The 12,643-nt window shown below is 41.5% G+C and overlaps 1 protein-coding gene across 4 annotated transcripts in view; it reads left to right on the forward strand.

Annotated features, from left to right (window-relative positions):
• cobl (cordon-bleu WH2 repeat protein) overlaps positions 1–9,522 on the forward strand; it is a 57,444-nt gene extending 47,922 nt beyond the window's left edge. For all 4 annotated transcript variants that reach the window (XM_030782253.1, XM_030782252.1, XM_030782255.1 and 1 more), the window contains 6 exons: positions 3,285–3,579; positions 4,680–4,795; positions 5,255–7,065; positions 7,254–7,373; positions 7,685–7,942; positions 8,138–9,522. In XM_030782253.1, the coding sequence (XP_030638113.1) occupies positions 3,285–3,579; positions 4,680–4,795; positions 5,255–7,065; positions 7,254–7,373; positions 7,685–7,942; positions 8,138–8,203 (2,666 nt within the window). In that variant the 3' untranslated portion in view covers positions 8,204–9,522. The remainder of the gene's footprint in view (positions 1–3,284; positions 3,580–4,679; positions 4,796–5,254; positions 7,066–7,253; positions 7,374–7,684; positions 7,943–8,137) is intronic.
• Positions 9,523–12,643: the final 3,121 nt, after the last annotated feature.

Below are 12,643 nucleotides of genomic sequence, written 5' to 3' on the forward strand. Positions count from 1 at the left end.
AGCGCCAATGTGTAATTTGATATCTTACATCCTGACCTGTCCAAGTTGCTGATGCTGCACAGGTGTATGATCAGTGTGGAACGCTTTGAAATGAGGTTTTGACATACACTTTGTTGTAATGTTTTCCAGAAACTGAAAAGGAATTGCACTTAATCATCACATTGAACTTGCACTGAAACATCTCAATCAAGTGATTTGGGTTGCAAAAAAATACACATGACACTTGGCTATCTAAAAGTTCATTTCATTATTTGTGACTTATGTCTGCTGATGTGAAAGTTGAAGTGAAAAATCAATGTTTTTTCTTTTTTTTGTCTTTTTGATGAGTGTTTAAAAAAATCACTGATCAATTTTCTTCGATTAATAAATCAAACGTCGTCAAATGCTGACATCATATCCTTTGACATTTTTAGAAACTGGATCCGATACAGTTGATAGACAAACTTGGGTGAATTTGGGGATTTTTCAGAATAGGGACTGATGGGAAATGAGGTGTGTGCTCAGTCTTCATAACACATAATATTAAATAACTTCATGGTTTACTTTTTATAGTTCAGTGACATTCATATCTGAAGCCATCACTCCCTGTGTAAACTCCACACTTACTTAACATGAAGCCAAACGCAATTCTAAACGGCCGTAGCTAAGCAACGGTGACAGTGAACTCACCGGGGTTGTGGGAGGTGACCATGTAGATATATTGCACTTTGAGGATAAGTCACTGATTCCTCTGTAATCTTTTGACTGTCTCCTCCTCCCTCGGACGTTCGTAAGCGAGGCCTTTAAAGGCATGTATTAAGATAACAAATTTTCATGATCTATATATGGCAAAAAACGATGATTGCACGATCATTGAATGATACCGATGACAGAGTCCGAATGAAACTGCATCGTCTCCACAACAACGTGAGCTCAATGTTCAGTCTTTTAGCAGCACGGTCATAAAACTGCTCTCCAGTGTCCTGTTGGACCTGTGTGGGGAAGTCATAAGTCTTTCTGTCTGTTTGCATGTACTCTGAAGATAAATTTTCGCCACTCTCTCAGGTTTATTTGAGGTATGTCTCTTTGATGCTGTAAACAGTTAAGCTGATCTCCGTATGGGATACGCACATGAGGTTCTTTTGGTCAAATCACTGAAAGAAAGCAGACAATGTGTAAGTGTTCTTGGGGTTAACAGTGGTGATTTGGTTGGGCTTCAATGTAGTTGGACAACTAAGTTTGTTCTGTAATTAAAGAAGTGTGTGTGTGTTTGTGTGTGTGTGTGTGTGTTTTCATGGATTGGGTGGTCTGTGATATTGTGAATAACTAATTTAATGTGAGTTTGTGTATGAATGATGGAATTGCTGTAATGAGAACTCTGCATGTTGTGTATTTGAGATCGTTTTTAACAGAGGACGGACAGCATGTGTTAGTCAGTTTGCAGCTGTGTTCTTGATAGGAACAGTCTCTTGCATTACTAATAAAGAAAGATTCCACGAGTGTGTGTGTATGTGTGCATGTGCACGTACATTTGTGTGTGTGTATGTGTGTGTACAAGGTCTGAGGTTACAGTTGGCATGACTTTGGGCTTTGCTGGGAAATGGTTGAGAAATCAGTAATGAGTCACACTTCGTCCAGGAATAGGGTTCTTCTTACCAATACCGCTCGAGCTAAACCTGCCATCTCCCTCTTTCCCTCTATCTCTCTCTCCCTCTCTCTATCTCTCTGTGTCCCTCTCTCTCTGTCTCCCTCTCGCTCTCTCCTTCTTTCCCTCTCTCTCTTTCCCTCCCCCTATATGTCTCTCTCTTTCTCCCTCTCTCTCTCTCTCCCTCTCCTACACACACACTCACATACACACACTTTCTCTGTCACTTACACATATACTCATACAACAAGGTCATCCAGAGGTTACGCAACTCAAAACCAGCCTGAGTCACTCACCTGTTTTATGCCAGCAGGCTCCCGTTCAAAGCAGCGATAGCTTTCATCTCTCTGTCATGGCTCTAAACCTGATCAAAACAAGAAACTTTTTGAGGCTTTAATGTTAAAACCAGATGATTGCAAGAGGTTTTTTTTTGTTTTGTTTTGTTTTTTTACCGTAAAGTATAAGAGACATGAGACAGTTTAATTAGCTGCGATAGGCAGCATGCTGAGTTAGAGATTATGTAGAGTGATGGCACATCTCGAGACACACAGTAAAAAAGTTTGACTACAGGGCTGTTAGGCTGTGTATTTGTGCAGTAGATAAAAAGACACGGGTTCATGTCCTTACAGTTTTACACACAGTTAAGTCAGCTCTATGAGATCAAAACACTAGCTGTTAAATGAGAACTAGCACGTAGGCGTGAAAGCAGGGACAGCCTCAGTTATAGTATGCCTGACCAGATTCTTAATTGGCTGGATCAGATGAGAATGATTTGTGGCCACAATGTGGAATTTGAACATGTAGATAAGGTACAAGAAATTAAGTGATAAAGTGATAAAGTAAATAGATCATTGTGTAAGCGCATTGTGGCAAGTGAACTCAGCTGAACAAAGTCCTCCAAAGAGAGAGAGAGAGAGAAAGAGAGAGAGAGAGAGCACAGTTCAACCGTGAACACAACACAAACCTTTGTGTTCAACACAGTTAGAAGGACTACTGTAAAGAAGTTTATCATTTGTGCATGCAAGTAACTTAGAGTGTTTAAAATGCTTTTGTGGATGAACTTAGGACATGATAATTAATCTGTCATTTTGTGTGTGTGTGTGTGTGTGTTGACGTGTGTGTGTGTGTGTGTGTTCTCTTTCTCTGTTTATCTCTCTCTTCGTGACCTCATGCGCGTCTCCTCATTTCACACGCCCGTTCCCAGCTCAGTTGCATTCTGGCATGAGTTTTTTTTTTTCATGACAACACTGAACACACGATTCTGTGCTAAAGGGGAACTTCCATTAAAAGTCAGTTGGTTAAGTCAACAACAGTGGGGGGTAAAAAAGGACACCCTAATGTCATTTTGTCATAAATTCATAATGATGTCATCACGCTCACTGACATTTTGTCAGCACTCTGTGATGTATTGATTATGTCAGTATAGAGAGAGCAAATAATGTAATAAACAAATGAAAAAAAAAATTGTGTGAACAACAACAGCAAAAACTGTTTTAGTTGAATTTCCCCTCAAGCATAAGGTCGGTTTCTAGTTTCACATAATCTGTACTGTTATATGATGATGATGATGATGATGGTGATGATGATGATGGCGATGATGATGAGGATGGTGATGGTTACATTTACGATGTCTTGCCTTCGCATGTCTCTTCCCCCCCAGCCTGGACTCGTTCCGTGCATAAGTGTGTGTCTGAGCAGACAGGCGACAGTCAGGAGGTGGAGACGGTATCGGTGGGCAGCAGTAGCAGTTATGCCGACCAGGGTTATGCCCCCTCAGAGGGCATGGCAGACGACTCAGGTCGGGTTAGCTCACCCTCTGACCTAACTCTGCCCACCTCACCAGAAGACACCTTCTCCCTGAACTGCAGTCCTGTTCTCCTGCCCAACCAGCCCAAAGACTGTTCCAGTTCCAGTGACAGTGACGAGGGCTGCGCCACCTGGGGCTCCAGACGCAGGTACGACCGTAAGACACGACACATGAGGACAAATGGGCATATGTGACAGTAAGACATGACACACGTGAGGGCATTTTGGGCATTTTCAAAACGTGCATTTTCTTCTTTGTTTTCAACAAAAAATAATATTATTCCTTTGCAAAACAGTATGGTTTGACCATACTGTTAACCTACCACTGTAAGTATAATAATGACTGTAGTTAAATGTAATAATTAATATTAAATAATGAGTTATGTCTTTAGTTACACTTTCTGAAATTTTCCTTTTTGATGGTCTTAAACACTGAAACATCTCAGCCTAGTGCTATGTGTACTCAACACATGATGAATATGCAACCGGGTCTTGCATTAGTAAGTGCATCAATTAAAGGCAGAAATGTATTTTTTGTGACTGCACACGTTTTATTCATTGTCTCAACTGGACCGAAACCAAACGGTCTTAAGAGCAGATGAACAGCAAGAATTTTTTTTTTTTTTTTAATTTCCATGAATGGCTCTGTTTACTGACTTAGGCTCAGTCTGCCTCACGTTTCTCGGTATCAGATGAACTGTCTCCTGTCCATGGCTTTAGAGAATGGCGGGGGGTTTTGTTTTGTTTTTTGAGGGTCTTTTATTGCGTGAAAAGTGCTGACTGCTCACCAGGTGTATGTTAGAACAGACGCTGTCGAAGCCTGACGCTTCACTCATACTCGCTCACGCCGACAAAGCACGGGCACTTAACTCCGTTCTCACGCTTCCAGGAAAGGGCGATTATTTTTTCCACACTGTCATATTTACAGAAGATTCTTCCAAAAGGTGTAAAAAAAAAAAACCCAAAAAAGTTATGTGCTCTGGCCATTAGTTTCCAGACTTGGAGGTTTTCCTGCCTCTCAGTGAGCCAAGACCACCCCCCTCCCCCACCCCCACCGGTGACACTGCATTCACTTTTACAACCAAAATGGATTTTCAGGATTTGATATCCGCAAATGTGTTTTGGCATGTTTTTGTTTTTTTTAAGAGTTGATTATTTCATTTATTCAGGAGGTTGTCTTTTTGCTTACCATTTCAAATGAGATATCATTTTCATCCCTTTAAAAAACAACAACAACAAAAAACCATAGCGGGGACAGTCATCGCGGGCGTCAGGCAGACAAACGAGGGTACATCTACGAAGAGGATCATGATCTGACAGCGCAGTTTCATCAAACTCTCGCTGACCTCGACGCTGACCTGGCAGGTGAAGAACTATTCGTCTGATTGCAAAATGCAATGTTTATGTCTGCCTTATAGATTACCCTTTTCTCTGATTCTGAGGATATGTCTAATTTAACTTGACCAAAATATAACATACAAACAAAAAATTCAATTATGTCGTATAATCACAATAATGATTTATATATCATTGTATTTCTGCTTCATGTACTTTTGATCAGTTTTTTTAAAAAGTCAGAGAACAGTCTTCGTCTCTAATTTTTTGCCTGTGTGAAAGACATTCAAGGGTCTGTTTTTCACCTGTTAATCACACGTTCCTATGACATTGCTACTAACATTAACGACCCTCTTTCCTGTTTATGTCAGTGGCCAGGGAGTAACCGCGCTTAAATTTGAAATTGATATGCAAGAACTCACGAGTAAGACCACAGAGCAGCTCATGAATGAGTAATGCCCACTTTTGTTTTCTCTTCTTGTATATTAGATGTTAATCACTCTGATGCAGGATCCGTGTGTGTGGATGACGAGATCCCGGTGTCTGTCGTCGACGTCGACGTTCCGGTTACCGCCATTGACGAAGTTCTCGATGACGACCGGCTCAGCATGAACGGTTACGAAACAGACTTGTCACGCGGTACGCAAAGTTTCAACAGACAAAACATTTACAACAGCAACTCCCTGCCAAGCGGGGACATGCAAAACAAAAACAACAACGCCCGCATGGCAGAGAGTCAGTGTCAAGCCAGCGTGGGTCAAATACAAACAGTGCAGCGGCGGGAGATTCCCAGGACCAACGGAGAGGAGAAGAAAGAGACGGCTGCTGTTGCTGTGAGCTCAGAGATCAAAGCTAAAGTGGAGCCTGAGAAACCCAAAGTCCAGAGGCAGGATTCTTTTCCAGAAAGATCTCAGAGTCCGCTGAGTCACCCTCCTGTCCGCAGTCCTCAGAGAGTCTCAGAGAGCCATGTTGTGTCTGTGTCTTCAGCTCGCAGCCAAAGCATGGAGACCTTTGTGGAGAGAGTGAGCTCCCCTACCAGAGGACCACAAATTCAGAGCAAAATTACCCAGAACCCTGTCTCTAGATTCGGAATGAAGACCTTCACTGTTGTCCCTCCCAAGCCACCTGCATCCCGCACTGAAAAACAAGCTGGTTCTCTGATTTTGGGTGCCATAAAGATTGATGAGCAAGGCAACATGGTAAAACAGAGAGAGGTCCCCGTTGCAGATCAGAAACATGAAGAACCCGCTCAAGATTCTGTCACCGCAGAGGCGCCTCTTCTTGGCAAAGCCAAAGCCTTCTGGACCTCAACAGAGAAGCAAGACACTTTGACCGTCAGCAGGGAGCAAATTGTTAAGACCAGAGAAGTAGAGGTCTCCAAACCACCCACCATGATAGCTCCTGCTATAGACGCAACTGTATCACCACTGAAAACAAGATCTGAGGAGACAGCAAGAAATATCATCGAAGTAACCAGTGATCCTGTGCCTGAAGCAGAAATCAAGGCTTCCTCTCCTGAGCCCGTTAGGAATCCTGTGGCAGTGCTCAACACAACTGAACAGAAAAGAGACTTTACTTTCCTCAAACCTACAAGAAGAACCTCTAGTCAGTATGTGGCATCAGCTATTTCTAAATACGCAATGAAGCCTACAGCTCGAGCTGGAGCCATTCGGGAGACACCAGAATCCTCCATCCAGATTCAAAAGCCACTTGCCAGTCCAGGCTTGAAGCATGAGGTTAGGTCCACCCATGTGGTATCAGAGTACAAAGAGACACAAACAACAACAACAGCAACAACAACAAGGGTGTCCCAACTTAAGGAGAGCACCTCAGTCCATTCTCTCGATGGTCCTAAACGCTCGTCAAGTTTTCCCAGTCAACCGGCAAAGTCTGAAGTGAAGCTAGTCGGTAATGCTAACAAAGGCGCAATTTACGGTGGGACCCCCTCCAAGTCTCTGGACTTGCAACCAAGCTACACTAAGTTCCAAACTACAGCACAAAAATCCACAAAAACTGGGGCAACAACAACGTCTCCCAGTTTCTCCCCTCCACCCAAGAAGACCCCTGAGGAGTCATCACCAGTTCGCAGCCCAACAGAGGTCATCTATCCACCGATTGCTAAGAAGCCTGATGTGCCCAGTCAGGGTGTCTTACCAGAACCCGACCAAACCGCTGCTTTATTTGGACCAGTGAAGAAGTTCAAGCCTGTGGTCTTCAAGTCTGTCGAGAAGGAGACGTCCCTGCACAGCTCACTGATGGAGGCCATTCAGTCAGGAGAAGGAAAGGAACGCCTCAGAAGGGTAATCCAAAAACGCAGCTTTATTTCTGGTTTTGGTCAAGCTGGGAGATAACACTGGATGTCTGAGATGCTTAATTATTTACCGATGTGTTCACTCATCTTCTTTCTATTGGTAACAGTTCTTGATTGGCATGGATGCATGTGTGTGTAATATGTGTTTCAAACCCAGTGTGTAATTTCTGTCCTCAGGTATCTGACCCTAGAACAAAAAGAGCATTGGAGAAACTATCCCACACTGAGGCGGAGAGTGAGCACTCAGCTCTTCTATCAGCCATCAGAGCTCAACACAACTCTACAAGACTTAAGAAGGTAAGCTCATCAAACATATGGTCAGCTGTCTTTTAGTGCTAGCTAGTTAGCCCAAACAAAGATATTTGTTTCTTTTCAATTATTTTTTTCCACACTTAATTAGACCTAGCAAATGTTGGTATTCAAGAAGCAATGGTGTGGTCCCTGAGCTTACCAAGGACTTGGGTGGTGCCAAAAAAATATGAAGCATGAAAAACAACAGATTTTAATGGACTTGCTATAAAACTTGCATCAATTGTGGGGGAAGGGGAGGGGGGGTTGTCTACAAACACAGTTTTCTCTGAGAGAATACTGTAATACTTTTATCGTAGACCAAGTCGGAGGCAGCTAAGGAGCTGGAACACTTCAGGAGAAAGGAGGAGAGTAGGAGTACACAGAGTCAGAGCTCTCCTGCTGCTGCTGCTCCACCTGCCTTTGCGCCTCCTCCTCCTCCCTCTGCTCCACCTCCATCTACTTCCACCCTGTCCAAGTCAACACTGATGCAACCAGCTGGGGAAAACCTGGAGCAGGCTCGAGAAGCGATGCTGGAAGCTATTCGTTCTGGCTCTGCGGCAGGGCGACTGAAGAAGGTACGCTTTCGAGTTTGTTTTTTTTTTTTTTTTTTTTTTTAAAAACATATTTACTCACATGAATTCTTATACCGTTCATATGTCTATGATTGGGTATATGGACGTTGTCTTTTTTTTATTGAATGTATTATACATTTCGCCCCTTAAAAAGTTAAAAACTAGAAATGCTATTTGTGTTAATATCCATTTTTACAGGTCCCAGTGACCATCAATACAAGAAAAGTGAACAGGAGACTTGGAATAGTCCAGCCTGGTCCTTGAAACTCCCAATGACCCTACATACAGTGACTGAATGGTCTGGCCTAGCCAATTGTCAGGAACTCTAATAGCCAAATGAGATGTTTCATATCAACTGGAATTATTTTTTAAAATTTAACCTACTTTGATTTTATTTCTTCGTTTATAGTAATTGCTGCTTTTAGCATGTGCCAATTTCTCTCACTCACTCATTTACGAAAGATTACTTTTGACAATAATCTTGCTTCTGATAGACCAGTGGTTTGAAACTGTATTTTTTATGTTATAGATTTGACTAAGTTGTGCCCAGATGTATTTTTATCACTAATGTACATCTTCTTCTTTAAACATCTCAATCAGTGTTATTCCAATAATTCTACACATACTTCTTTCTGTTCCATTGATATATTAGGTGAAATTAAGCAAAAAAAACAAAACAAAACAAAAAAAACAACCATCTGCCAATAATTTTTTGTTGTTGTCGCCGTCGTTGTAGAACTTGCTTTTTGAAATTTGTTTTCAGGTTGCATTGGGTGAAAGCCCTCAATGAAGCTGCTGTTTGCTACTCAACATTCAGACATGTTGTGTTGTGGGACTATTTAACTTTTAGAATAAGTAAAGCCACAAACATTACAGTATCATGTGAATATATGGGAAATGATTGATGAGCAAAAGTAGGTAGCAAAATCTCCTGAGGACGCAAAGAATATTTATTTTTGAAGCATTGTAGTTATCACTTCTTTTTTCCCCCTATATTTTTCTATTTATCAATTTTTTTTTCTTTAATTTTGTGAATTCAAATGTCATTTTCCCATGATGGAGTCTTAATGTCAAGTGACTGAACTAGCGGCTTTGTACGAATATTGGTTTAGGACACTAAGACATTGATTGATGCCATTTTGTTTGTCTGTAGAGAGATTTAGCGTGAAAGACATACTTTAGGAGACTTGTTTTAATATATTTGCGTTTGCATCGACATTGTCCACTTAGTCCATGAAAATGACCACATGGCAAACTTTTAATCCTCTAGAGATGTCTTTAACTCTGAAGCATATAAGCTGTTCTGTGTGGATGTAAGTTGACAAGGATCGATTTCATTTTACTAGTTGTATATTTTGTAAAAAAAAAAAAAATCACATTAGGCGACCGATATTATGCACTAGTTTGATTTCTGAGATTATACACAGTAGCATTTGTGCAATGAATGAGATTTTTTTTATTATTATTATTGAACTGTTGCTTTTGTATGTGAAGTGTACAGTGGTTTTGGATGGACTGCACATTCAGTTTAATTTTCTCTGTCCTAATTTTTAAATCAATAAACCATTTTGTAAACATTTAAAGATACTCTCTCTCTCTCTCTCTCTCTCTCCCTTTCCTCTACATACCACATCTCTCCACAACAGAGCTAGTCCATGAAAAACAGTAGAATTACTCCAGAGGATCATCATTTTGGGGGGTTTTATTTTTTTTGTGAAAACTCTGAAGGATTGCCTGTTTTACAGAGCAGTTTCATAAACAGCTTAGTGCTGTTGTGACTGGAAACTATGCCTGTAATGTTTGTGTTTTGTCTGGAGGTAATGTTTGAACTTTTGACATTTTCGGCATCAGGCCTTTCGATGTTGCATAATAGATTTTACATGTAATCTCCACACTGACTTTGATTTCAAGTGTCCCAAAATCCTCAGCTTCCTGCTCTCAATATGTTTCACTCATGTAATACGCAGCTGCAACACTATCACTATGTTTCATTTTAATGGTGACTGAAGGACAATTTAGCTCTGTAATCTCTAGGGACAATTTCGGAAGGACTGAATATACTAAGATTGTCTGAGGGAGTGATCATTGCACTTTAGATTGAAAGACTTGGGGTTTTTTTTATGCATTAAGGTCTTGCTAAGAGCAGATTAGTCAGTGGCCATAACTGACGAATTATGATGTCTCTGTTCTTTAATTTATTAAGCTTTATTTTACAAGGAATAACTCCATTGAAATTCAAAATTTAGCTGCTCCCTGTTTATATGGCTGATGTGTCAGGCATCAGCATAAGATACTGACTGCTATACCCATAGCAAGAATTTAATACTTGTTAAAAATGTCTGTCTTTCAATCTGTAGGTACTTTGTGAATCTTGCCTTAGCTCAAAGCTTCCTCTCTGACGTGTACTCGAAGGCCATGCTGCTGACATCATCATCAAAATGGGTATTTTATTGGCTCCCACAAACGGTTCCATTGTGCTCTCTATGACATCACTCACGGTTTATTCTTCAGGTTTTTGATTGGATGGCCAGACAGACAGGGTTACAATGCAACAGTAGCAGCTCTCTATCTGACTCATGGGACTTTTGATCAGGATCACCAGCTGTCTCTGACGAAATGTCCAACTCTCTGCTGGAGTTGAATCTGCGGGCTTCCCATGGCTATTCCTAACTGATTTACAGACGAGGCTTTCAACAAACCCCAGACGCTGAACAAAAACTTGACTTTGGGCAGACGCCAAGCCTCACTATCCTGAGAGCATATGGTTGATCAGGAAAAAATCCTGATTGGGGAGTGGGAAGTTGCCAACTCGTCCTATTATAGCATTCCTTCTAAGTGTGCATTTGAAATTGACTGATCATGCATGACTCCAAACCATATAAAAATTTTTGTAGCGCGGACTGTCCAGTACTTTTCCGAAAATCCCCCGGTTTCCTCTGGTCAACCACTTTACTGCCCAAAATCAATCAGCTCTCTTTTCCTGGGTACACTGTGTCTACACTTAAGATGTACTTGTTGTACGTTTGAGGTTTATCATGGCTGGAGACAACTGGAGTTGCTGTATGGAAATATGCTGGAACAGATCCCTGTCAAGGCCTCCCTCGCTGCCACCGCTGGCCGCTCTCACTGCCGTAAAGAGGACTGCCACATAACGGACTTGTCTCTCTGTCCAGTTAGAGTTACAGTGCGGTATGGGGCACCCCGCTGTCTTCTGCCCGAGGCTTGATGGTCTAAGACAACAAACAAACAAACAAACAAACAAACAATCAAACAAGCACGAAAATTCTCCCACAAATCTATATATTTCTCTAATCTGTCACTCTGGCCTGTGTTACCTAACTGTCTTTTCCATTTGCTCCTCTTTATAAAACGCCCCTGCGTTTTTCAGATGAGCCGTGTTACGTGCTGTGTTTCGGCTGAAACCATGTTATGGGAGCTGTTGTGGATAAAACCAGCCCAGTCTTGTCTGTGTCTGGTTGGAGTGCTCCTCCTCGTTCGGACTGGGGTAATCCCAGCCTTGGCAGATGGCTGTAAATTCTTCCCAGGCCCACAAGCCCTCTGTCGGTCAGAATTCCGGCTCATTTGTGGCCATTCTGATCTGTGTTATGAAACTGCAAAATGACTGTTTGCTTCCAACCCATTGAAACCATTAGTGCAGAAAAACAAATTCAAGAATGGAGAATCAAAGGTCATGCCACTGAGCAGGCTTTCAGATCTATGGACATCTTTATCAGAGGAATACAGCTGAGGAAGGAGCCCTCTGGTCAAATGTACACACCCTATTGGAAATGGAATTAAAAATGGGACAATGAATTAAATTTCAAGAGTTCATCCAAAGTTGGTCTGTTAGATGAGTAAGACTACTTTGTCCTGAGTTCAAAGGAGGTTTTAGTTCAGAATTAAAATCAGGAATGACCTTAAAGAACTAGTCTTGTAAATGGCTTTAGCAGCGGAGCAGTGCTGTGTAGTCTCTCAGACAAACATTGAGCCAAATCCTAGACTTTCAGCATTCAAAATGCAGTTTAGTGATTGACTGGTCTGTCCAGACCACTAAAATACAATAAGATGTCTATTTTAAGAAAAAGAAAAAAGGAACTTTGCTCACATCGGGTTACTGAACAATCACAGACACCATGTAACAAGACAACATAAGGCATCTTCTCTGCTTCTGTTCACCCCCCCTTCACTCACTGACTGTCACTGACTGCAGAACACACACTAAATGAATGCGTTTATGCATGAATGGATAAGACTGTGTTGACTGTGACTGTGTTTTTCTTGCCATGTCTTATGGTGCGAATGCTATTGAGATGAGACGTTATTCCCGCAAACTAATACATACATAAAATGTCATTCCCTTCCATCAGAGACAGACAGCGGTGTGTTAAACAGAGCCATCTATAGAAGAGAGACCATTACATCAACAATTGACTATCCTCACAGTCAACACAATTGTTTCCCTGAATGGCTAATGAAGGAAATCATCATATTTGTGCTATTAATAATGTCATATACGGGACAATATGAGTATATTCATATGGATTGATGTTAAAATAATGTTAAACAGGAAAGACTGAAACATTTGGGTTGTGATATCCCGAACACAAAGCTCCTTTATCCTGAACAGTCAGTGATGGGACTGCTCAGTATGACACCAGTGTTGATCCTGTCATGGGCAGGCCAAAGGTCCTCTCTTGACTGTCA

The sequence above is a fragment of the Chanos chanos genome, chromosome 8, assembly GCF_902362185.1.
Source record: "Chanos chanos chromosome 8, fChaCha1.1, whole genome shotgun sequence".
Classification (NCBI taxonomy): domain Eukaryota; kingdom Metazoa; phylum Chordata; class Actinopteri; order Gonorynchiformes; family Chanidae; genus Chanos; species Chanos chanos.